Source organism: Mustela nivalis (genome assembly GCF_964662115.1).
Source record: "Mustela nivalis genome assembly, chromosome: 11".
Taxonomy (NCBI): Eukaryota; Metazoa; Chordata; class Mammalia; order Carnivora; family Mustelidae; genus Mustela; species Mustela nivalis.
Window position 1 is genome coordinate 40,494,686 of NC_139030.1, and position 27,448 is coordinate 40,522,133.

Here is a 27,448-nt window from a genome sequence, read left to right on the forward strand (position 1 = left end):
TTACTCGGGGATATTTTTTTGTTCACTGTGTTCCTTGTTCAGGATGTAACAGATAAATACCTTGCTCAGAGCCAAACAGAAATAGTTTAGATTCTGCTTCCATGGACTTTCTACTTTGTTGTTTGCATCAAGAGAATTAACAATTTTAAGAAGGATAAACAGAAAAGTCTGTTTTATTTTTCAGTGTTTGAAGTAAGGACAATGCTGCCTGTCTGATTCATATGGGTTCTGGTCTCTATTTTACTCACGGACGAGGAGGCTCTGTTGCCCCCTGAACAGATAGTGGCTTAGACATGTTTCCCCCACTGTAAAATGCAATTTACATGCAAACCCTTAATCTTCGGAGGCATTCTCATTGTGTTAATTTTTATTTTCCCGTTTCTCCTGGGGCAGGGTGTTACCGATCTTAAATATCATTGTAATAAAGTGATCTTAAAAATCATTCCTTTTGGTTCATAGGGATCCGGGTCTGTATAAGGATAAAATAAGATGGATCTAATAATGCTATAGCTTTTATTAAGCACATGTCAAAATTCATTATAAACCTTCTTTCTGTGGCATTTTGGTGCGTTTGTTTTGATTTTGTTTCTTTTATTTATGAAAAAAACTAAGGTATAAAGAAATAGAACTTTATCAAAAGCCACATAGGCAATAGATGTGAATAACCTTGGTAATGTTGCCGCAACAACTTGGCTTTTTCCTCTGTACTTGCTTAAAATATTGATAGAGCCCCTGAAAGCTTTCTCATCCATTTTTCTTTTTTTCCTTACATAGTATTGATTTCTGGGTTTTTTTCACCTTAAAAATTCACACAGCACAATCGCTAAGAAGTTCAGAAGTAACTTTCTTAAATTTGGCTTTTTCACCTAAATTTTAGATTTTTTTAAAAGACCTAACTGTACTACATATGATATGGCTAATAAATAATGCAGACAATGTTCATCAATATTGAGCAGAAAGATACATTTACTTTTGAAAAGTTTGTTTTCAAAAAACTGGACCCATCCTTTGGGTTTTTTGCTTGTTTGTTTTTTGGTTTTGTTTTTGCTTTTTTCTGATAGCTGCTAACTTCATAAAGGATTGTTAGCAATCCTTGTTGATGTTTAGTCTGGCAAAATAAAAAATAAAATTGCACTTTTCCTTTTATCTGAAACTAAGTACTATTTCTTAAAATTTTCTTTAATTAATAACCCATGTGAAATTCCTGGAGACTGAGAAAAGACTACAACTCAGGTGTATGGATAAAGATTAATTTCTATCATTGATGTACTATGGAATGCATGTGTAAAGTCTGAGAAGATATGTTCAGTAAGGATGTGTATTAGCCATTCGCTAAGTAACTTTCTTCATCTTTAAAGGATCAACGTTTTTTGGTTAACATCAAATATTTGAGAGCAAAATCTTGACAGACTGACTAACTCTGAATCCTTGCTGTAATATTTGAGACCCCCCCCAATCCAACATAACTGAAAATTCTGAAACATTGTCATTTATTGAATAACCCTGGTAACTTTTATGACAGCAAAGTATTTTAAACAAATGATGATCTTTACAGAGGAATTATAAATGCAAGCCTCATCTAAGAATTCCCTTTCTCCTGGTTGTTGCTCGTCCACCCTTCCTCCTGATGGTGGCAGGGCACAGTGGAAGAGGAGACCCCCAAAGTCTTAACAGGTAGGCCCTCATTCTCAGCCTCATTGTGTGGTATCCAAAGATGAAAATCAAAAGCTGTGACTTGCTCAGAAACCAAATTCCCCTTCAAGCTTTCACCTCCCCGTGTGTTCCTTTTCTGCGATTGATCCCTCCATCTGCCCAGGCTGGGAGCTTCCCTTTAGACCACTGGAGGTTAGCTTCAGATCCCACCAGTGATCACATCCTCCTGATTCTACCTCTTTCCTCAGTCTTCTCACTACAACCTGACCCGCAAGCAATTCATGCTAAAACTGTCCCTCCCCTGAATTGCTGTAATGCCTGCTATTCGGACTTCTTTGCACCATCTGCCCTGCCCCTCCCTGCCCCCTCTCCTCCAGCAGCAACTCTGGTATATACACATAATCCGTATTTCAACCATTGATGTCCTCATATAGAAGTCTTATCACGTCATGCCCCTGTTTCCAATCTGCCTTTGACCCCCCATCACATTTAGGTCAAACCTGAACACGTTACCATGACTTCTAAGACCTGGCTTGGTCTTGTTCCAGTTTATCTCTCCAGGAACATTTCTCACCCCAGAAACATACTTTAGTCACTGCTGAAATTCTTTCAGTTTAGGGCACGATGCTTGCCCTGGCTACAGGCTTCACCTGATGTGTAATCCCCTCTACTTAAAACAAACATCTCCTACTTCATTCCTACCTTTTGCCCAGGTAAATCCTACTCCAGGTTTTCAGTTTAGACCTGACTTTCTCAAGGAAACCTTACTGGACACCTGGTGAAGAGTTACGTTCCCTCAGCATAGCTAGTAATTCTCTGTCATCACATTTGTCATGCTGTGTTTTAAGTGCATTTATTTTCAAGCAGAGCTGTCACATGAGGGTAGGGACTGAGGGTTTCTTGTCCATTGTTCTCTACATAGTACCTCTATGGCTTCTAATCAGCCCTCATTACATGTTAGATAATGGATTTCATAGATCATAGGTCTATAGATCATAGATGGGTTTGATACCAAGTCATCAGTAAAAGCGGAGTGAGGAAAATGGAAATCAAAGCAAATATGGAGCCATAGGAAAGGGATACAAAGACCCAGAAAGCTGAGAAGGAACAGCATCGGGAGGTGGAAAAGCAGACAGGCATGTGTTGTCTTGTCCCATGATATGCGAGCCCTGAGACAAGGATAAAAATTGATGCCCACATATATCTATTATAAACTATTATAGTTTAAAATCAAGCTGTTCAGCTGCTCAGTAAAGTATATTTCATATACTTTGACAAATACATATTCATAAAAACCTGAGAAGGCTACATATTATTTTAGAATTCCCAGACATATCCAAAGTTCTATGCCAGAACATGGAAGATGCAGCATGGTTTCTATCCCACCTTCTTTTTTTTTTTTTTTTCCCCACCCCAGCCCTGTCCTATACTACAGATGTATGGACACCCAGTCCTGGCTGGCAAGCTCCACTTCCATTCCCTAAAAATAGCCATACTGGTCCCACATGTCTATTACCTACCTCGAGGGAGAGAGATCTGGAAAAGAGACCTATGTAGGCCATGGAAGTAGTTCTAGGACCATTTAGAAATGAACATATGAAATCCTAGAGACCCAGAACGTGGCTTAGAATGTGGAGGAGGAGAGCCTAGACTCCACGAGGACCAATCTCCTTGGCCTGCAGCCTGGGAAGAGGTCTGGCAAGCAATCGACCTGGATATATTCTGGAGCTTCTAATCCTAGAATACTACAAATGTGTATCTGTGACGGTGTAGTATTATCTAGGACTGTCTAATGTTGTATTTTTTAAAAACCCATTCAAGTATATACCTTGAAGGTTGTAGACACATCTTTCCAAACTAACCTCCTGTTTCTACTTCAAGACTGTGTGATTCTCTGTTCTGTTGTATTCTGGGAAGCAGCCTAAAAACACAGTCTTTCAAGGCAAAATAGGTTCTGAGTTGTGAGTTGCCCATTTCCAGGCTGTGGAGCCCTGGGCCAAGTGCTTCATCTAATGAGTGGAGTTAATAAAATCTTCCTCTAGAGTTGTAGCAAAAGTGCACGAGGTTGAAGTCTTTAAAAGGCTCAGCTCAAGTAAATGCTCAACAGATCATAGTGCTGTCATCATCATCATAATCACTGTCATTATTTTTAGAGCTGTTATTCCTTATTGTCTGTAACTATTGCAGTGACCTTGGGCAAGTCATATAACCCCTAAGAACCTCAATTTCTTCATTCATAAAATGAGGTCTTTGGAGCAGAGGATAACTAAGATTCTGTCCAGTTAAGAGCAGGAACTTTTTGGAGTTCCTTCTTTTTCAGTTTTCATTCAACCTGAACTTGACCCCCATACTACATTGTAAATCGTTAATGGAAGTTACTACTATGCATATAATGTCACTAAGTGTTCTAGTTTAAGCAAACCTGATATTGAAAGTCTAAATCTTTTGTAAAAACTGAAGAGCTCTGGATTGAATATGCAGTTTATGAAACAGAAAGATTCGTGGGAGAGTTTCTTTGCTCACTGGTTCTTCTAGTACATTAAAAGCTAAATTTGATTTACAAAAAAAGATATTCACTTTGCCTACAACTTTTCAGAAACATGCACAGAGATTTTTAATCTCTGTGAATCATAGAATCCTTTGAGAATTGACTAAATCTAATTTCTCTTTCCCCAAAATGAACATGGTTGCAAATACTGCACTGAATTCTTGGACGGGAGAGTCCATAGATCTTAATATAAGAATCCAAAACAAAAGCATAAAGGCAAAACAAAGACAAAGCCAGTGAAAATGGGATGCGCTGAGGATTTTGGAGGCATTTCTAAACACAGACCTCCAAACACCTGGCCTTTCCAGTTTCAGAGAAAAAAAGATAGAATTAACATTTATTGAAGCCATACTCTCTGCCAGCCACCGCACCAAGCACTTTCTATGTGTTATGATGCTCTTCCCCTTGCAACCCTAAAAAAGGCAGGTATTTTTGATCAGAAAACTATGGTTGAGAGAGTAATTCCCCCAAGTGACATTGTGAGTTAATAAATAGTAGAAGCAAAATTTGATCTGGAGTCGGACTCTAATCTTACCACACCATGAGAAAAATGCCCTAAATTCCTTCACATCTCTCCTCCAGCTCCCAAATCCTTACCAAGGAATAATGGCAGAAGTTGAGAGATGCGTCTTCCTGAATGAACTTCTTGCAAAGGAACACCCTAAGCCACCTTTGTGCTGACAGCTCATCCTTCCCCTCACTCCTGCCCTGGGCCATCTCCCTGGAGCTGGACTACCCTGCAGGAGGGCTGTGCTGCTGAGGGCATGGGACGGGCGGGGCAGGCAGAGAGCTGAGGGAGGAGGGATTCTCGGTGCTGGATGTGATTCAAACATTCTGATCCCCTACGTGCCCCAGTAAGGATTTCAGCTGACATCTGTGTAAAACAGTTGTCAGCTGAGGAGCCGAGAAGTGGCCTGTCAAACTCAGAATGTCCCATTTGCCAGGTCTCACATGAGAAAAGTGAAGACAGGTCCCAGTGGAAAAAGACCTGCTTTCCAAAAGATTTATTACCTAAGGGTCAAGTTGCTTAACATGTGTTCTGCTCAGTAGACACGACTCCTCCTTGATTCATTCATATTTCGTAGGGTGGCTAATTAATCTCTTTAAGAAGGAGGGACTAGATGGAGGGGAATAAATGAAGGGCCTTATTGGAATTCTGTCTTGGTTCAGTAAGCTAATATTGAACTTCCTTCATAAACAGCCTGACCAAATACTGTGCAGAAATCACTGAGGTTTATACACTTTTAGACCTTATATATGAAGGTGAGGCCTGTATCCACATGTTCTAACCTGTCAAAATAGAATGTCCTTGGTGAGTTGGGAATAACAATCACAAATCCATTTTTGGTTTCAAGTCATTTTAAGATAGGCGGTCTTATCACCTCAGACTTCACAGTGTGTCCTAGAAAAGCATGCTGTTTTCACAGTGATATTAAAGGCACAGTGAGATTTGTATTTGATTTAGATTATCCTCATGATTTCCCACATGATATAGAGCTGCTTCATGAAGTCACTTGCTGCTAAGCATTTCAGACCTTTATGTGGCATAAAGAGAAAAACAACTGCTTGGAAATGCTTAGGAGTAAAATGTGCATATTTAGAAGTAGCTGACATTTGATATGTAATTTTCTTATATGCTATGTATGATGCAAGACATTCTCTACCCAGTGTGAAGACGATGCCATCTTTTTCTGTCAGGAAGGCAGCATAACATAGTGGTTAAAGTACGGACTCTGGAGCCAGATGATATGGCTTCACAAGCCAGCCCTGCCACTTACCTGCTTTGTGATCTTGAGCAAAATACTTAAGTTTGGTGTGCCCTGTTTTCTCATCTACAGAACGCACGTAGTAGTGAGTTCCTCTCTTACTGTGTTAATTGGCAGGATTAGGTGAATTAATATAGGCATAAAGTGCTTAGAATATTGTCGACATGTCATAAATGTAGTGCATTAGCCGTTATGATACAAATGTGTGAAGATGATCGGTAAACTCCACAGTAGGTGTTAGAGGGTTCAGAGAATAAATTGGCTTATCCTTAGTTTAGGCTAAGGCTTCACCTGAGTTTATTTGTATCTCTGTATTGAGAAAGTGCTAAGTAGGATGTTTTCCATCCCTCTGTTCTCTCATATTGTCTGCGTGTTACTCAGTGATCCCGTAAAATCTGTGGCAAAGGATCCTCACGTACCTGCCGACAGAAGTGTGCACCACGTATCTGGCTGATTAAATAAATACCATGTCTCACATATCATACTCCTGCCAAATGTATGTCAGCCCTACTGTGATAATGATAGGTCTTTATTTGAAAAAATGTTCCTGACTTCATAACAGCATCATATATAATCAGTGAATACTCATGGGAAAGAAAAGAATAATAACATGTGAGGAGCCCTTCAAATCCTTCAATGTGTAAGAAGTGTCTTCATACTTGAAAAGGCTGGGGGAGGAAAGTCATTCATTCCTTCAAAATCTGTACCAGGTGCCTGTCAGAGGCCTAGCACTGTTCTAGAAGTGAGAAATGAGGCACCTAGAATATAGCTGTTGCTGTCATGAAGATCATATTGTAGTGACAGGAGACAGTAAACAAGTAAAAAAACTAGATAATTTTAGAGACAAAGAAGTAGATGGAGTAGATAAAAACAGAAGCACGTAATAGAGAAAACATGTTGTTAAAGACCTCAGCTGAGACACCATTGAATTTAAGGATGAGAGTTCCACTCTGACCAAACAGCAAAGACAAAAGCCTTGAGATAAGAATGAATTTGACATATTCAAGAAAGAGGAAAGAAGCTTGGGTCTTAGAAGGGGGAGAGGTTGGCAAGTGGAGGTGATACAAGGTGTGGTTTTGGAAGTAAGCAGGGGCTTAATCATGTGATAAATGTAGGCCATGGGAAGGAATGGAATTTAATCAGGGTGCGATGGGAGGTCATTATTGTGTTATGGGAGTAACACAATGAGATTTGTTTTTAAACAGTTTTTTTGGCTGCTATATGGAGGCCAGGTGTAGGCTAACATAAATGTTCCCAGAAAGATCCATTCAGAGCGATTAGCTGTAGTCCAGATAGACATTGGTGGCTTGGACTAAAAAGTGGCAGTGACATGGAGAGACGTAGAAAGATTAGCAGTTTGTGCTGGGAGTACAGACAGAACTTGCTAGTAGTCTGGGTGTAGGTGGTAAGCAAAAGGAGAAACCAAGGAATCACATATCTTAAGGTCTTACTTAAGTCCTGCCTTCCCAATGAAGCATCTCCAGTCATTCTAACTCACTTGTCTTTCCTTTTGGTGGAGGAATTTTTTTTTTTTTTTGAGCTGGTAACACCTGTAAGACACAGTTCCAAGTGTTGAGGATACATTAGTGAAGAAAACAAAGATCCCTGTCCTTGTGAGGCTATATTCTCACCTCTGTACATCTCTCTCTGGGCCTATAATTCACACTACATTTTATGTGTCTTTGGATTAGTCTCTAAGTGTTTCAGATTTACTATTTTTGCTCTCCAGATAGTCACCTTCTCAAGGACCAAGGACCCCCATTTTCAGTTTGTCGTAATGTCTAGCTCAATACTAGGGGGAACAAAAGTAACAGTGAAAATAGGTCTTTTTCATTGATAATTTCTTCTTTATAGGCTTGTCTGCTTTAAGTAAATTTGTGAAAATCCAAAATTGCAATTCAGATAATTGGAAAAGCAATCATTTTTCCATTAAAAAGGGATTATTTACTCACTGAAGAGTTACTTTAAAATAACAGACTCCCCTAATGAATGTAATTAAAAGTTTGTTAATGGGCTATTATGTATTTGTCAGGGGATGTGGGTACAGGAACTGAAGCTGGAGTATCAGGGGCCACACAGTCAATTTAAAATCAATCCAAAATGAAGACAAAGGAGCTAAATATTAGAATTGTAACTAAAAAAGAAAATAATTTCTGATTTCTGGAAACTTAAACAAATCAACAACTTTATAGAAGACTTTCATTTTCTAAATTTATAATCAGCAATTATAAATTCATTCTTGAACCAGAGCACATTCATCCTGGCAAGGAAAAGTAATCATTTGAATACACAAGAAAATTGGCTTCTGGCTATAGCTCTTGGAGTATGTCTTAAAATATGAAGAAAAAAAAATTCCTGGTTTGATGTTTCATAAGGAAGTTTGAGCACTTCATAAACACTCATAGAATATCGACTCCTTTTCATGACCCCTTTTAGTAACACTGGCATTGAGGTGTTAATGTAATGTTCTAGCCATGACACCTGTCCTATGGGTCAATTACGCTTTTGAGCACCATCTCAGGAATCCAATGAATGTTTATGACTTTATTTATGCAGAACCTACTTCTGAGTTCTAGAATGACTTTAAACCCAAGGTTTAAAGAAAATGCCCCATTTATAAGGGGCCTTTTAAAACTTGTTTCTGTAATTCTCATCATGTTGAAGACCCTCATAATTATCAATGGGGAAGAAAGCCTCTCACCAGGTAGCACATAGTAGCACAGTTCATGTAAGAATGTAGATGCTGTTCCCTTTACCTCATTCACTCATTCATTCATTCATTCAGTACATTTGTTGAGTGCCCTCTCTGGGTGAAACACCAAGCAAAAGCAGCAAGTCATGTCTGGTCTCTAACCCAGAAGATCTGATAGTTTCCTAGGGGAAAAGACACATACACAATAGAATGTCTTATATACTGAAAAAGAGATATTAGTGAAATGTATTGCAGGTTCAAAGGAAAGCAAGGTACTTTTTTGTTTTGGAAATAGAAGGGCTTCCTTTAATACCACTTAAAGCTAGAATATGAGAGGTGACAGAAAGGCAAGAGCTTCGAGGAAGCATAACCAAAGCTATAGAACTTAAAAAAAAAAAAAAAAAAAGTTGTATGTACAAGAACCAAGCAGTGCTTTGTGTGGTGAAAAGAACTGCCTAAAAAGCCAGAGACGGAAAGAAAACCATTTTGTCCTCACCCCTGAGAAATAGTTCAGTTGAGCATATCTTAGAAAGTTTCAGTTAAGTTTAAGGATGGTGATGGCTGCTGAATCAGTGTTGGAATTGTATTCTATGGCGATGGTTTTGGTGACGGTAATAATAATGCTTACCATTTGCTAAATCCTTCAGCCTTCTATGCACTTTAGTAAGAATTTCCATGTGTTAGTTCCTTCAGGTCTCCTCATGAGATTTGATTAGTGTTTATTCCTACTTGTCAGCTGAGAAAACGGGCTTAACAAGTCAATTAATTCACTTAATGTTGCCCAGCTGGTAAGTAGCAGAGTAGTGATTTGAACAGGTGCACAGTATTGGATTTCAAAGCCTGTAACTCACTAAGGGGAGCAATGGAAGACATTTGAACAGGGAAATGATTGATTCAAGCTATCCTTCTCAGGAACTCATTTAACCACAGGGGGATTACAGTGATTAAAGAATTATACTAGTGAACAGCTAATGAGGACCTGAATGGAGGTAACAAGAATGGGTGTGAAAAAGGATAGGAGGTGAAAGGTGTCATAAATGTAACTAACTTGATTCAGGGCAAGGAAAAGGGAAAAGTCAAATAGAGTCAAGTTGTAGTCTGTCTAACCAAAACTCGTGGTGCTAGGCAGCGAAATAAAGACCACCAGAGGAAGTATGTCTCTTCTAGACTTTAGGGGAGCTGGGATGATCTAGTTCAATTTTGTATATGTTCAAGTTGAGATGCCAGTGGGATAATACAGGTGAGAGGAGTCCAGGGGATGTTTAGAAATACAAAAGTTGAGCTTGGAAAAGAGGTATTTAGACATGGGATCATATTGTACTATGATACAGAGATCAAGGAGGACTGATAAAGAACATCAAAACCATAGTTTTCTTAACATGGAGAAATCAGAAGCCAGATTTATTAATTGAAGGGAGAGTTAAAAAAAGTGAAAAAGAAATATAGGCTATGCTAACAGGAATTAAAGGAAAAGACAGAGAAATTGGTAGACGAAGAAGCTGACAAAAATCAGGGAAGTTTTCCTTGTTTTCCTGAAGAATGAAATGATTGAAGAATGATGGTAACTTACAGAGTAAGACCTTGGAATTTGTAGGGCTGCATTAACTCAAGGGCACACATGACAGGTTAGCCAGGTAAGGGATGCCTAGTGCCTCTTTCATTCATTCAGTCTCTTGCCGCCCCTCTAGACCACCACTTAAATGCCAGCCCTCTGCTAGGCCTTTAGCTCTTCCATAGTTTCCCCCATAGAAGCTTAAATGTTCCTAATCACATTCTCCTACCACTCTTGGTACATACATGCATCATGGACCAGTGGTTCTCCACCATAAGTGTGTGTCCAATCACTTGGAGGGCTGGTTAAAACACAGATTTCTAGGTTCCACTCCAGGGGGTTATAATTCTGCAAGTTTCGGATGGAGCTTGGGAATTCGCTTTGCTAACAAGTTCTCAGGTGATGCTGATGCTTCTGGTCTAGGGACCACATTTCATGTACTGCTGAACTAAACAAAGGGCCTATGGGAGGTACAAGTAAAAGCTGTGAGAGTTTGAGGATGGACTAGTATGCCAGGCCTGGGAATGTTCTGGAAAATACTTCAAGAATCAGGCATGATTTAAAGGCAGACAAAAAAGAATGGAATAATCTGCCTAGCTGAATCCCTACTGAACACCGAGTTTTCTTAGGAGTGTTCTAGATTTTTAAATTTAGGTATAGATTTTTTAAAATAAGTTAAACAACAGGGTGCCTGGGTGGCTCAGTGGTCTAAAGCCTCTGCCTTCAGCTCGAGTCATGATCTCAGTCATGATCTCAGTCATGACCCTGAGAAGGGAAGGGAAGCCTGCTTCCCTTCTTCTCTCTCTGCCTGCCCCTCTGCCTACTTGTGATTTCTGACTATCAAATGAATAAATAAAAATCTTTTAAAAAAAAAGATAAAAAATAAAAGTGAAAACCACAGCAGTGACTATAAGGTTTTTTTTAGAGGGGAGGGGCAGAGAGAGAGAGAATCTTAAGCAGTTTCCACACCCAGCATGGAGTCCTATGTGGGGCTTGATCTCACGACTCTAAGACCATGACCTGAGAAGAAATCAAGAGTCTGATGCTTAACCAACTGAGCCACACAAGTTTATTTTAATCATGAACAACAATGTTATATGAGCAAGTGTGAACTGCTGTTTGGGGGGGAAATAAGTATAGAGGGTGCTGTGTCCCATTTAGAATGCTACTTTGTTATTATTCATAACAACTGAGATTGTGGGGCTTAGAGTTATGAACTCATTCTAAGAGCCGGTATTGTAATTACCATTTTGGTTGCTGCATCTAATTATTCTCTTAGGTTTACCTGTCCCTGATAGTTACCATGCAAATCTGACATAAGCAGATACGTCAGATCTTTGAATTTGGGTGGGTGTAGTTTGCTCTGTATGTCACTGAAGTGTTGGCTGTGGTTGGCAAATGTTGTTAAGTTGCTCAACCAAAGGTGCAAAATCCTTCCCAACATCTAAAACATCCGTCATTTCAAGTTTCTTTCACTCAGTCAAAATTCCCACCAAGCTAACTCATCAATATCAATGGCAGTCAGCCTAGCATAAGCAAAACACCATTCAGTCATAGCCATACTTGTCACATGGATCTATCAGAAACCTTCATGATCAGATGCCACTGGACAAAGTGAGATTAGACATATGAGTGCATAAGGTATCATTTCAGTTCCAAGCCTGCACAACTGCTAATTTCACTATGATAATTCACCCGTGTAACTGAAATTAGGCTTCTGGCACTGAAAAGCATAAACATCCCTCTTGATGTATCAATATCAAATTGTTACCTGCTTTAGTCTTTTTTAAATTATATGCTGTGAATCTACTTAAAACTTAAAAATGCACAGGAAAGGAAGGAAATTCTTCAGGCTTAACGGCATGCAAATAAATTATTTCAAACTAAGAGAACATAGACAAAGTTCATATTTTGAGAACACAGTCCTTTTTGAAATAAAAAGCAATTTTAAAATAAAAATTTAGTTGCCCACCTAGAAAAGAAAAAAATAATTTCTTTAAATCTCAGTGATACCCCAAAATTCCAAATTGTTTTAACAAGTAAGTGTTTTGAGCAAATTGCATTGTCTTGTTGGAAAGGAGAGTTGGGTGGCAGATGATTTGATTTCATTTTTGCCATGGCCAAGTAGTAGTTTCTGAGTGGCTGAAGCTACTCAGAAAAATTACATGAAAGAAAGTAATTGTCAGTCTTTTAGGATATATTTGGTCCGGTGTCGTCAGAAGGTAGTCTGCCCTCTCCCTGGAATCAAGTTGCAAACACTATCCTCAATAGTAATTAGAGCTAAGCGGCAATTACAGGACATATGATTTGTTCAGACGCAGTGCCCGTCGGCTGTCTCCTAGCACCACATTTCACAGAAACATCAGGTTGAAATGATGGAATTATTTATCTCTCGATGTCATACTTCGCACAGAGCTTGAATGCAGAAGTGAACGTGGACTGTAATCTTAAAAACGAAGGTAAGCATTGCTGGCTAATCAGCATTTACACCTCAGGGAACTTTTTCATGAAGTATGTGACAAAAATGTCAAACAGTTAAAATCAATTTCAGAGAAAAGTAGCAGAATTAGAGCAAATAGAATTGGCTAATTTCACAACTTCCCTGCCCAATATCATCCTGGTTTTCCTAATTTGTTTTTATTTTAATTGTAACATTGGTTCATTTTGCTAAATATAATAAAGATGTGACTGATTGCCCACATGTCCTTATCTTTTTCCTTTTGAAGTTTGTCTCAGAATAACTAGTTGGTAAAAATGAAATTCATGTTTAATCCAAGGATTTAGAACTGTCTCTCTCTTTTCTCTTTGTGAAGTATATTTAAGCTGATGATTATACCTATTTAAGAATTCATAATCAAACTGACAGAATAGTGGCTGGTGGCCTGTCACAAAATTAGGTGACATGGGTTATTTGCACTCGTCACATGGTTTTTATGATAAGCATGTTTTAAGTTTTTAATGTTTCATCTAGTTTAAGTCAAAATTCAATGGCTTCAATGTTTATTTAGACCCTTGGGCGTAGAAATCTCTCTGGAAACTAGGTAAATTTAGCTCCTCAAGTGGGAGTATTGTTTGTTTTGAGGATAGATGTAGTTTGTATGTATACAATCGATGATGGTGAAATTCTCATTTCTGTTTTAATGTTATCACTTTAGTTTTCCCACATAAAATTCCTTTTCTTTTTCAGTTTTGTCATTTTTTTAAACACGAATAAATATTACTGTTAGGAAAGAACTTAAGAAGTCTTGTCACTAGGTAGATGTTTTTATCTCGTAGTCCCCAGTAGGATTTCAGGTGGTTCAGAAAATAGTAAAAGAGCATCGTCGTCTTTTTGTCTACCTCACAGGTGGATCAGAAGTGTAAACACTGAGGGTTCAGTAGACTCTTGCAAAAAATGAATGGATTAAAGCCCATGAGCCTTAATTTTTCCAAGGTGCTAGAGACCCTGTGATATGAGGCTTCTGAGCAGAACTGGTCCTCAGTGTAGCTATCACAATCAGGCTCGTACCTGATTCTGAAAGAAAATTTTTTTCTAGCCTTGAGCTCATTGTTGGCTTCATTCTGTTTTTGCTTTGTCATGGAATCATTTCTCCCTGAGCACCATTTTCTTCATCAGAAAAATGTGGGATGATTGATCATAAGCCATGTAACATGTTAGAAGTCTACTTAATGTGTGTAAGCACCTTGTGTTCCCCAACAGGAAGCCATGGTATTTGTATAACCCAGGACACTGATGATGAATTTTATAAAGATATACCACTAAGGGGTGCCTGGGTGGCTCAGTCGGTTAAGCATCTGCCTTCTGCTCAGGTCATGATCCCAGGAGCCTGGGATCCAGGCCTGCATTGCACTCCCTGCTCAGTGGGAAGCCTGTTTCTCCCTCTCCCCCTGCCTTGCCCCCTGCTTGTGCTCTCTCTCTCTCTCTCTGTCTAATAAATAAATATAAATCTTTATACACACACACACACCACTGAATCCCCCTCACCTTTGCCCAAGTGAACCTGGTGAATTTAAGTTCTTAACTTGCTCTACTCTGTTGTGAGTATGGCAGATATTAACATGTGATTGTATATAATAACAGTCTTCAGTGGTTGCAACTGACATGACTACTTGAGACATAACTAGAGATGTGACCTTCATCTAATTGTTTTATCTTGTCACAGAGACAAACTTGTTCTGATATTAGTAAAATCTGTCTATTTGTCTTTTGATTTATGGAAGCAACTATTGAAAACACAGTGAATGCTATAAAAGAAGGCAAATGACAGTCTGAATACTTTCTAGTTCCTCGGCAATATTATGGAAAGAGACAGAGACAGAGACAAGAGAGACAGACAGGTCTGTATGCAGAGGTAGAAAGAGAGCGAAACAGAGACCTGAGAGAGACTAGAGGGATGGGAGAAGTAGAAAAGATAAACAGGTGAGAGGCAGGGAGGGTAGAGAGACTGTGCGAGATAACAGAGACACAGAGAAGAAAGGTGTCAGAGAAAAAAAGACAGACACATAAGTCAATCAACGTTTGAAAATAGAGATTGTACAATTTTGGAACCTTGGGTTCTTTTTTGTATTTTCTTTAACTGGCAACATGCTTTGTCAAATTAAATACATTGAGCACAGGTCTGATGCTTTTCCATTTGTGTCCTTTAAGGCAAAGGGAGCTTAAAAGGCTATTTGAAGTTCAGAAGAGACTAAGAGTCAAAACAAATGTTCTTCTAAAAAAAACTATTTCCATTCCTTCCTTGCCTTATAAAGCAAATCATTGACAAGGAAAATGATGAGTACTATGATTAAATTCTCTACTTTCCATGTGGCGCCTTATTAAAAAATCATTATGTCTTTGACTTTTGGTGTTCACTGGGGAAGTGAGATGGAGTCATTTAAGATGCCAAAAAGAAATTCCATAGAAGAAAAACTGGTACAAAGTCAGGATAATGGTACAAAAATAAACATGATACACAGGGACAGGGGCGATCATTTATGATGAATCACTTCCAATGCAGAAAATCCTTGGGCATTCTCTGGACGGCCTTATCTGATGCTGTTTCGCATATCACTAGCGCCCCCAGAAGCCGTCTGAATGACTGAAGCAGGGAGCCTCAGTTTCCAGGATCAGGACAATGGCAAGAGTTCCAAGAAGCTGGGTCAGGGGTCACCATTCCCTTCAATACCCACTAAAGACCCTTGGGAGTGTAAGCATCCCCTAGGTCACAAGACCCCATGTTTCTCAGCATAAGGATGATATGACACTGCCTCCCATTTGCCCAGCTCCTTTAAGGAGATTATATTCCTCCTTAATTAACCAAGTTGTTCCTACTTATATTGTTTTTGTTCTGCTCTACTTCATCCTATTTTGACAATCCTAGATCTAATCCTAGAGTTTGACAATACGATTAAAGATAAAAGGGGAAAAAATCATTTTAGGAGTGAGATGTTAGGAAACACCAAGTAAGGAATTGGTTAATTCTAGTCTCCTCTCTAAAAGTCAGCCAAACTTAGCTGCTCTTCCCTCCCTCCTCAAATCCCCCTCACCTTTTGCCCAAGTGAACCTCACTGTCTCCCCAGTATTTACAATCTCTGCTCACCCCTTTCCTAGCACGTCCACATTAGTCACCCATGCCAGGTTTCCACAGGGATGAAATGGCAGGTTTCATGGTGCCTGGATGCCAAATGGGAGCCATCTCTGCAGTCTCTGGATGAAAATGGCTTCTTGGCGGTTGGAGCACCAAGAGTGGCCTTGTCTATGATGGTCGCCAGTATTATAATCTACTAGAATTTGTCCTGAATTCTGTATAGTGCACTGTAATATGGAAGCCATGGAATATGTATGCAAAAAGGGAAAAGTGTATAATGGCACAGTTGTTGGTGTCCTGTTTATTCCCGAACTGTGCTTTCTAGAAGCCCATTACTGTTTTTTGGTTTTGTTTTGTTTTTTAAACATGGGCAACAGCTTTTGAATAGCTTTGAAATGTTAGTTAATATTTAAGCTAAGGAAATGTCTTTTCTCTACCAAGGTGGGAGTAGAGAACACCAGCAGAGCAAATATTAACTCTATTTCTTTAAACTGAGCAAGCTTCTGGAGGAAAAAAAATATCTTTTTAAAGGACCATTAAGTAAACCACTATTCCTTTTCTCCGGTCTGGTTCTTAAATGCAAATAGCTAAGTCACCAAATGCAAGAACTGAAATTCTCTGAAGCCAGGGTCTAAAACATTTTGTATCCTGGAGCTAGAATTTAAAGCAGCAGCTGGATGTGTTGACCTCCCGAGTTGCTGTACGCAGCCCGTTCAGCCTGGCCCTTTCGGGAGCTGCAGAAGAGAGGCCTAAAGACAGACTCAGAGGCCTCCATGGTCTTGGTGCTTTGATCTGCTCCAGTGGAAGGTCAGTTGCTATAGCTTGGAAAAAATGTGTCTTTTCAGATAGCATTTTTGTTTCAGTAACTGATAGTACTTCAGTATAAAAACCACCAACAAATATATGTGTGCCTCCTGCCACGAAGCTATTTGAATTAGTTTCGTTGACCTAAACAGTATGCTTGAAAGCGTAGTTTTAATGGTTTTTTTTTTTTTTAATGTCATTGGGAATACTAAAAGAATTCTGTAAAATAAGGTGCTGCAATTGATCTTCCACTGTTCTTTAAAATAGAGATGTTGGCTCTTGACTTCACTGGCTTTTCTCTTTGATTTAAATCTCTTTCTTTCATTATTCATACTAATAAAACATTAAGGGGCACCTAGGTGGCTCAGTTGGTTAAGCATCTCCCTTCCGTGCAGGTCATGATCCCAGGGCTCTGGAGTGGAGCCCTGTCAGGCTCCCTGCTCAGCGGGGACTCTGTTTCTCCTTCTCACACTCTCCTTGCATGTATTCTCTCTCTCATTCTCATTCTCTCTCACTCTCTGTCAAATAAATAAATAAAATCTTTCAAAACATAGAAATAAAAACAAATAAAACATTAAGATTAAAAGCTCACTGAAAAGGGAATACTCCTAAATTTCAGTCAAAACATAAAAAAAGGGGCATCTGGGTGGCTCAGTGGGTTAAGGCCTCTGCCTTCGGCTCAGGTCATGATCCCCAGGGTCCTGGGATTGAGCCCCGAATCCGAATCCGGCTCTCTGCTCAGCAGGGAGCCTGCTTCCCTTCCTCTTTCTCTGCCTGCCTCTCTGCCTACTTCTGATCTCTCTCTGTCAAATAAATAAATAAAATCTTTAAAAAATAATAATTAAATAAAAAGAAAACAGACCAAATACAAATCTATTTAAATTTTTAAAGAAGACCAAGACTTCAGTATATGATTCCTAAGCATCTTCGACTGTGTAGACGTCAATATTCAAAACAATGTCTCTGGGCAATGTCTACCATCAGTCAGACATCATGCTGGATTAAGTTCTCTTAACCATTTATCTCGTGCAAAACAAAGGGTGAATTCCTCTAAAATTTTATGAACTATAACTCCTCTAGAAGTATTCAACAGTTTGAGAAACACAGTGGTTGCTTTTCCTAGGAAAGTCTGCCTTATTTGGGAGGTTTATAAAATAAACCATGAGTCCATGCGGCCATGAGGTCCTTCACATGCTGGGAAGGGAGAGAAAAAAGTTCCTCTGATACAGGCTTCAAACTCCATGAAAGCATCTTGATGCCATAGACAGGAGTCATTGGGCAAATGTAGCACAGGAGCATCTCTCTACGTCTTTTTGCCAGAAAGTTTCATCAGGCTACTGTGACCTCCCAATCCATTCTTGACCTCAGACAATTTTAGTAAAGCCCTGTCTGGAGATAATTTTGGCTTCTCTAAAGACTTAGTAATTTAGGCACTAAGCACATGACATTCCCTTTTGATAAGTCAGGTATATTAAAAACTATTTCAAAAAAATGACAAAGCACTTGTCAGAATCCTGTTTTCCCTTCTTTAGTTTTCTTCCTTGCATGGTCATGCTTAATAAAATCGGGCTACAAATGGAAAAAAAGATAACAAAGCAAAAATGTAATTTCAGCTGCAAAGAAGACTTGGTCCTCAAGACTTTTTTTTGAGAACCACTTCTTTACTTAGATTCTGAAATTCTCAGATTTTTCAATTCTGTTTCCAAAATGATGACCACTAATGAAGTATGTTACGTGTTTAGTCAAACTGTATTTTGTACCATGGAGTAAAAACCAAAACAAACAAACAAACAAAAATCTTAACCTTTTTTTCAGGATTTATACCTAAGAAAGTCCATACATAAGCAAAATATTCAAGTATAAATGAATCACCACTTGGCTCTAAGTATTCTATTGCCACACATTCAAAAAGCCATCCGTTGCGTCCTAGTGAAAGATTCATCGTTTTGTGTAAAAGCTGGCGTATCACTGCTAAACCCAACAGACACTGTAGCTTAAAATCTATCACAATGTGACTTCTCTGCTGTTTTTTGCAGCAGCATTTCATTATTGCCCATAAACTTCAGTGTGCTACTCAGAAGGATTTATTTTTAAATGCAACATTCTGCCAGGATGCTGCTGTTGGAGCTCTTTGGGGGAAACCCTGAGGTGCCCCAAAGGACATTCAGAAGCAGAACTGCCAATTGTGAAGATTTTATAGACTCAGAGTTCTAGATACACATTTTTCTCTTTGGCATCAGTAGATCCTGTGTTAGTCTCTTCCATCCACTTAGGAAATTCAGCAAGGAAGCAGCAGCATTAAAGGGAAATTTTATTTTCTCACAAATCATTTTGAGCAAAATCAAGCTGGCAGTGGGGAAAAAAACATCATATTCATCCTAAAAGTACTTGACAGCGTTTGAAGATGTTTTTCTTATTGGAAAATTTTGCCTGTATTTGCCAACAATAGTTTACTAAAATTATTATCATTGAACACATTTTAAAAGTTTCTGTTGGAGAAAACCACCAGAAATGTGCACACAAGTGTACAGTGGATGAATGTACACAAGCATAACAGACCTGTGTAACTGGCACCAAGATCAGGCAGAAAAATTTCCAGCACCCTCTCATGCCCCCTTTCAGTCACTTCCCGCATCCTTCCTCCAAGGAGAGCCTATCCTTGCAGTATACATTCGTTTTGCATGATTTCGTACTTTGTGTAAATTAGTATCATACAGCACATTCACATGCTCCCGTATTTTAGTTCTTTTTCTCAGCATTATACTTGGAAGGTCTATTTGTTGTAGCATCTAATTATAAATCATTTGTTCTCATTGCTGTAATCCATAATGTGAATGTTTCATTGCATGAAGAACCAACATTATTTATTTCTACTGTTGATGGGTTAATTAGCTAATTTCTAGTTTGTGGCTGCTATAAATAGTATTGCTATAAGCATTCTAGTACATATCCTTTTTGTTGGCTAAATACCTAGAGGTGGAAGTTGCTGAATCATAGAGCATATATATGTTCAATTTTAGTAGATATGCTAAATGGGCTTTCAAGGTAATTGTAACAACTGATAGTGATTTGAAGGGGCACATGTACCCCAGTGTTTATAACAGCAATCTCTGTAATTCCCAGATTACGGAAAGTGTCCAGATGTCCATTGACAAATGAATGGATAAAGAAGGTGTGGTATATATATGTACTTCCATATAGGTATTCCATATATAGATAGGTGTATCATCTAAATACACACACACACACACACACACACACACACGAATATTACTCAGCCATCAAAAAGAATGAAATCTTGCCATTTGCAAGCAAAATCAGTCAGTCAGAGAAAGACAAATACCATGTGATTTCACTTATGTGGAATTTAAGAAAAAAAATGAACATAGGGGAAGGGAAGGAAAAATAAAATAAGAGGAAAACAGGGAGGAAAACCATAAGAGGCTCTTAACTATAGGGAACAAACAGAGGGTCGCTAGAGGGGAGGTGAGTGAGGGGATGGGGTAACTGGGTGATGGGCAGTAAGGAGGCCACTTGAAGTAATGAACACTAGGTATTGTATGCAACTGATGCATCACTGAATTCTACTTCTGAGACGAATAATACAATATCTGTTAATTAAATTGTATTTAAATAGCATTTTTTTAGGGACGTCTGGGTGGCGCAGTGGGTTGGGCCTCTGCCTTCAGCTCAGGTCATTATCTTGGGGTCCTGGGATCAAGTCCCACATCGGGCTCTCTGCTTAGTGGGGAGCCTCCTTCCCCTCTCTGCCTGTCTCTCTGCCTACTTGGGATCTCTCTCTCTCTGTCAAATAAATAAATAAAAATCTTTAAAAAAATGATTTTTTTTAAAAAAACCCACACAATTGTTGTAACAGTAATTGTAACAACTGATTCTTGCCAGAGGGGTGATTGGTGGGGGGGATAGGTTAAATAGGTGACAGGTATTAAAGAGTATACTTGTTGTGATGAGTACTAGGTGATGTCTGAAAATGTTGAATCACCGCGCTGTAAACCTGAAACTAGTATTATACTGTATACTAACTAATTGGAATTTAAACAAAAACTAAAAACAAAACAAAACAAAAAACTGGGGGAAAAAAAGTTCTAGTTGCTCCATATCTTTATTAACATTCTCAATCTTTACTCATAGGAGCCATTCTTATGGGTATGCAGTGATAACTCATTGCAGTTTTAACTTGCATGTCCCTTTTTTTTTTTTTAATTGCTAAACTGTATTACTAATGAAGCTAAGTACTGGCCATTTTAGTATATATTTTTGTGAAGTGGCTAATTTTCTCCCCATTTTTTTCCATCATGTTTTCATTTTCTTACTGATATTAAGGAGTTCTGTATTCTAGATTAAAGTTCTTTGTCAAAGTATATATTTTAATTTCCCACTCTGTGGATTGCCTTTTCATTCCTTTGATATGTTATATTCCCAAAGCTTTATTCTTTCTATATTGTCAGTTTTTTTAAGGTTAACATCTTTCTTTTAAAGATTTAATTATTTAAGACAGAGAGAGAGAGAGAGAATGGGGGAGGGACAGAAGAAGAAAGAAAATCTTCAGCAGACTCTACTGAATGCATTGCTGGTCGCTGGGCTCCATCTCACAACTCTGATATCGCAGCCAGAGCTGAAATCAAGAGCGAGATGTTTAACCAACTGAGCCCCCCAGGCACCCTTATGATTAATATCTTTTGTTTCCTATTTAAAAAATCTTTGCTGGGCACCTGGGTGACTCAGTCAGTTGAGCATCTGACTATTGATTTTGGCTCAGGGCGTGATCTCATGGGTTGTGGGATTGAGCCCCACTTAGGGCTTCGGATTCGTCAGGGAATCAGCTTGGAATTCTGTCCCACTGCCCCCCACTACCCCCACCCCCTGCTTGTGCACACTCTCTCTCTCTCTCTAATGAATAACTGAGTCTCAAAAAAAAAAAATAAAGAAAAGAAAGAAAGAAGAAATCTTTGCTTACTCCAAGGTCATTTAGATACTCTGCTTTTCTCTTTCTTGTTTTACCTTCTAAACCACATATGCTTAAGAGTATCTTGAATCCTTAAGGTTTTGAATTTTAATACATTCAATTTTCTCCGTGTTTTTTGCTTTTGCATTTCCCTCCACCATTCTCCCATATCTACCTCTCAAAATACCAACCATTCCCCAAGGCTTATCTTAAGAGATAGCTCATCTATGAAAACATTTATGAACCCAACTCCTAACCAGATGCAGTTTCTTTCTTGAAACTCTTTAGCATTTTGTTGATAATTTATGATCCCTTACATATCCTGTCTTTTGCAAGTATTAACGAACTTAAGTATTTATGGCCTTCTGGGATATGGCATAGTGTGAGAGGAGTAGGAATGGTTCATAACTACAGTAATCAAAGCTTATTGAACACTTGCTAGGTGTCAGGTTCAGGATTAAGCATTTTGCATAGAAAAATCTCAGTTAGTATTCCTACCTGCCCTATGCTGTAGCTACTCTTATTTTCCCCAACTTATAAAAAAGAAGATAGAGGAATAAAGAAATAAAATCATTTGTCCAAGTGTTACAGGATTTCTTTCTCCTTCTGTGCCCATCGTTCTCGATGATCCCACTTCCAAGAATGAACAGGTAGATCAGACAGTGGTGGGAAGCAAAGGAAGGTGTATTGAGCAATAGCAAAGTGATACCACAGAGCTCCTGAAGACGGAGGGGACCTGAGACGGTTGCCATCAGATTTTCTAAGTCTGGTGGATTCTATGGGCTCCTTTGCAGGCTCTTTTAATCTGATTAACCCTCTCTATGCGCCTGTCATCCAATCAGGTGTTTGTCCTCTATCCATTATGTGGGAAAGGGTGGAGGGCTCCTTCCAGGGTGATGTCAACTCCTCCTAAGGTTGGTTTCCTCTTATGGTGGGGGTCCCTTGTCCCTGCCTGCCTTTCTTCCTACTATCCTTCATCACAAATTTGCACAACAAGAAAATGATAGACCTGAAAGTCATCATCTTACTCTTGAATTGGTACAGTTCATGTGTGTAGAACAGCATTGCCTGAAGGACATGCCAAGCATTCTAATTGTTCCAGAAGCTCTATGGAAGAAAACAAACAAACAACAACAACAACAAAGTATTGTTTTGTGCTCAAGAAATGGAAAGTAGAAATTATATCTGTCTAGACATGCACAGTGCCTGTTAGTATATTTTAAGCTCCAAGATGTCTTGCAAAAAAGAGCCACTTTAAACTTTGTTGAAGCCAGCATTTTCTAAATGTATTTGAGGACAGAATCTTTTTCACTTAACAACTTTACATATAACCTACTTTGTGAAATGATGGCTGGACTTTAAAGCTAGATAACCCAGGCCCTACCACATACTAGATGAACTCAATCTCCTTAAGGCTCACCTTTCTCATCTGTAAAATGGGGATAATAATACAAACCTCACAGAATTGTATTATAATTTAATAAAATAAGGGACACAAATTACTTAGTTATACCTCACATAGAGTAAAATCTCATTAAACAGTAACATTTCTTACCTTCTCTTAAAAAGTAAAATACATTTTGTCTGATTCAATTTATAATGAGTATATATGGGTATACATGTACAAATATGTATATATTATCTGTGGGTATACTTCTATATATGCATATGTAATGTGCTTAAAGGTAGTGCCAGGCACATAGTATGAACTATAGAAATGTTATCTCTATTATTATTATTATTATTATTATTATTATTATTATTATGTGGCCTTTTCAGAAACAAAATCTTTTATCAGTCACATCTCCAACTCACATAGCCATGGTCTCATGACAAATTTGTTTTCCTCACATGTTAGACTGATGAAAGTAGGGAAATGATGAGTGAGGGGGAGAGGAGATGCTGGGTGGTGCTGGGTGGTGATGGTGGAGGGTAAGAGGGAAAGTCACTCAGGGTAAGAGGCAACAAAGCTGGGACAGCAGTGAAAAGAGAAAACTGAGTTTGGTAGGACTTCTGAAGTGTCACTCATTTTAATTTCTTCAGTGACATCTCTGGGAATTCTATAATTGGCATTGCCTCCACCCGATAGACTTTTATATGTTAAGCTTTTTATTTCAGTACACACTAGGGCAGACATACATAATACTGGCATAAGGAAAAACCCTTTCTCTCGGATATAGCATAGATTTGATCTCATTCTATAAATGCTTCTCCATACAGTTTTTCTATGACTTTGGCGTTTCCTCCTTCTAACACGGAGGTGTTTTGTCTGCTCATGTTATGATACATAGAGAAGAGCCACTAGGAAACCTTAGAGCTATCACCTAAATCTTCAAGATTATATCTCTAAAGGTCAAAGACTAAGGCAATAATTTCACGTCTCACCAAGCCCTCAAATGAGGTTTTATTGTGATGGATTACAACATAATCCATTGACATAATAAAGCACCTATTATGTTACAGAGGCAGTTGGCTGAAGAATAGTTTTATGATCATAGTGGTGAGCTGTCTCTCTCATTAGTTTCATAGTTACAAATAAATACAATTTGGATTTTACAATGAAAATGAAATTTGGGGAGAGGGTTAACTGCATTCTTATGGGACAGTATATAAACATGTGCAATTTCCATGTGAGAGTGGTGACTGTTGGATCTTTGGGCTAGGCATGCCTACTTCTGTGTATTTCATTTTAGGTCAGTGAGTTTGATCTATATATACAGCAAATAGTATAAACATCTGGCTCAGTTAGCTGAGCATCCCACTCGTGATTTTGGCTCAGGTTATGATCTCAGGGTCCTGGGATCGAACCCCAAGTTCTGGCTCCACACTTAGCAGAAACTCTGCTTGAGATTCTCTCTCTCCCTCTCTCCTCCCAACCCCTGCTTTCTCTCTGCTTTAAATAAATAAAATCTTAAAAATTATTAAAAATCTTGATTATCAAGTAAGGGACCTCTGTTATGACTGGATTCATTAGAATATATACAAGGTTGTATCCTTTGCTTTGAAATAGAACTACATATAGGAGATGTCTTACATAATGCTGCCAAATAGTTCATACAAAGACCAAGGCTGGTCCTGTCCCATGAGCATAGCAATGTAAAAGATACATTGTATCATGCTTTTATGCTCATTATATTTTCAACTCTTTCTTTTCTCTCAGCAAGTTTTAAAGATACTAAGCATTTTCTTGCAGGGTACAATGTATTCTGGACAAATTTCTGCTTGTACTTCCTACCAACCTTTAGGCATCCCAAGGTGAGGAGAAATGTTTCCCAGCAGCAGGAGTAGCAGCAAAATCTGAAGTAAGGTGACAGAAGCATTAAAGCTTAACCTAATTTGAGGTGAGGTGGGGAGCACTTTATTGCCATTCATGTCTCATTTGCACAAACTTCCTTTGAAGCAGTGAGTCTGGGTGAAGTGACATGAAAAAGCAGGTTTTTAAAGTGAAACAGCAAGGTTGAGGTGAGGGAATTGATGAAAGCAGTTTATATTTATTCAGGAGATCTACCAGTACTTTAAAACAATCTGTGTTTAACATGGCAAATTGTCTGTCATTAAAATGCTAATGAATGGTAAACAGCTGCTAAGTTTTTATGCTAATGAATGGTGGCAGCTAAGTAGTTCTCAAGCCGCATCTTTATTAGCATAGATATTTGATTGGGTAAAGGGGATCATTGTGCATTCTGACCTTTGTTGATGGAGCAATCTGTTTGTCAAGTTTCATGTTGCAGTATGTTTGATTTGAGTTTGTTAGTACAAAATGAGTCTTGCCAGGCGCCCCAGTACCTTGTACTATGTGGGCTTAAAAAAGAATTTTGCTTTTGGTAGGGGGAGACCCATGATGGCAAAAGAATTTGTGCATCAGGCTGCTTTAAGTAGAATAATTTTGTATACTTTTTGGACTTTAGACTTCTGATGATTATAGTAATTGTGAGTCGTAAAAGGCCATCGGTTTAAAATAAGAATATATTTTTTCAATTTAGCTAAGATTTCACAGGAAAGCTTTTAAAATAAAGATTTTAATAAGTGCTTCTGCAACATCGAAATACTGACATAATGTAAAATCTTGGATCTCCAAGCTCTGAAGTTAACAATGAATGTAACATTACCTAATTAGAAGAAAAATGTGTAATTAAATACAGGGTGGTTATGTGAATGCCAGGCTGAGATCAGAGTATTTACTCTGGCATCAGAAAAAACCATTACTGTTTGATCTATACTTTCAGTTGATTCTATTTTTGCTGAGTCCTCCTCCATATTCCCTAATGGATGGATGGGGCTGACCTAAAGACTTGCCATTACAGATAAATGTTTTAGATGCTTTTTTCTTTTTTTTCTGTTTTGAGGATCAATGTAAATGAGGCATGAGAGTCCATTAAACACTATTACTAATAATGTTCTGGAATGATTTGAAATATAATGCAGTTTATTAAGAAAATCCATTATCAAAAAATATATCATTGAAAGAGAAATCTTAATTATTCTTGAACACTGTGTGAGAACAGTGGAGGAAATTTTAATAGTTGGACCATTTTCCCATACTGTTTATTTCTCCTTGAAGCCAGTAGGAGATTTTCAGTGTATAATTATTTGTGGTCCTATATAGACATGCTGGGAAAGATTCGAACCCTCGTACACTACTTGGTACTATAAGATGTTTTGGCCATTTTGTAAAACAGTCTGAAAATTCTCAAAAGGTTAAACTATATGATTACCATACAACCCAACAGTCCCCAATTCTACTCTTGGGTATATCCCTAAGGGAACTGAAACTGTATCTCCACACAAAAATTTATAGACAAATGTTCATAACAGCATTATCCAAAATAACAACAGCATGGTAACAACCCAAATGCCCATCAACTGATGAATGAATAAGGAAAAGTGCTTACATCTACAATGGAATATTATTCAGACTTAAAAAGGAATGCAATTTTCATACATGCTATAACATGGATGAGCCTTGAAAGCTTTATGCCAAGTGAAAGAAGGCTGTCACGAAAGAACCCATATTGTTCGACTTCATTTATTTATTTATTTTAAGGATTTTATTTATTTATTTGCCAGAGAGAGCACAAGTAGGCAGAGTGGGAAGCAGAGGGAGAGGGAGAAGCAGACTCCTCACTGAGCAGGGAGCCCGATGTGGGGTTCAGTCCCAGGACCCTGGGGTCATGACCTGGGCAGAAGGCAGATACGTTTAACTGACTGAGCCGCCCAGAGGCCCCTCTTTGACTTTATTTAAATGAAATTTCCATAATAGGGGCACTTGGGTGACTCATTCGGTTGAGCGGCCAACTCTTGGTTTCAGCTCAGGTCATGATCTCATGGTAGTGAGATAGAGCCCTATGTCAGGCTCCACGCCTAGCCCAGAATCTGCTTCAGATTCCCTCTCTCCCTCTCCCTCCCCCCTCAGCCCCTGCCCCCTGCTCCTGCACAGACACATGCTTTCTCTCAAGTAAATAAATAAAATCTTTAAAAACAACTTTAAAAAAAAAATGAAATGTCCATTATAGACAAACCCAGAAACAAAGTAGATTAGTGGTTGCCAGGAGCTGGGGATGTTGAGAGGAAATAGGGAATGACTGCTAATGGGCATGGAATTTCTTTTAGGGATTGTGAAAATGCTCTAAATTGATTGTGGTAACGTGCACAACTCTGTAGATATGCTAAAAACCATGGAATTGTACACTTTAAGTGGTAGAATTGTCTGGTATGTGAATTATATCTCAGTAAAGTTATTACATTTTTTAAAACGGGGGGCGGGGCACACCAGAGCCGGTCTCCCAGAGGGCCACCTGTACCAGCAGCTACTTACTTGCGGTAGACGGAGGCTTCAGAAGAAGAATGCTTGCTGCCAGGGAGGAGTGCTTTAACTCTCCCATACATGGGTTAGCCCA

General features: G+C 38.6%; 1 protein-coding gene across 13 annotated transcripts in view; it reads left to right on the forward strand.

Moving 5' to 3' along the window:
• The window catches only part of ZNF385B (zinc finger protein 385B), a 408,464-nt gene that overhangs the window by 290,200 nt on the left and 90,816 nt on the right, over positions 1–27,448 (forward strand). The window contains exon 1 of one of the 13 annotated variants that reach the window (XM_082689368.1): positions 1,578–1,674. The exons of 10 other annotated variants lie outside the window; for them this stretch is intronic. Coding sequence is in view for 1 of the 3 variants with exons in the window: in XM_082689375.1 (XP_082545501.1) it covers positions 12,607–12,670 (64 nt within the window). In the remaining 2 variants the exon portion in view is untranslated. Of the gene's footprint in view, positions 1–1,577; positions 1,675–12,475; positions 12,671–16,346; positions 16,589–27,448 lie in introns of those variants that run through there. 2 more of the 13 variants (XM_082689375.1, XM_082689366.1) reach the window with 2 other exon arrangements.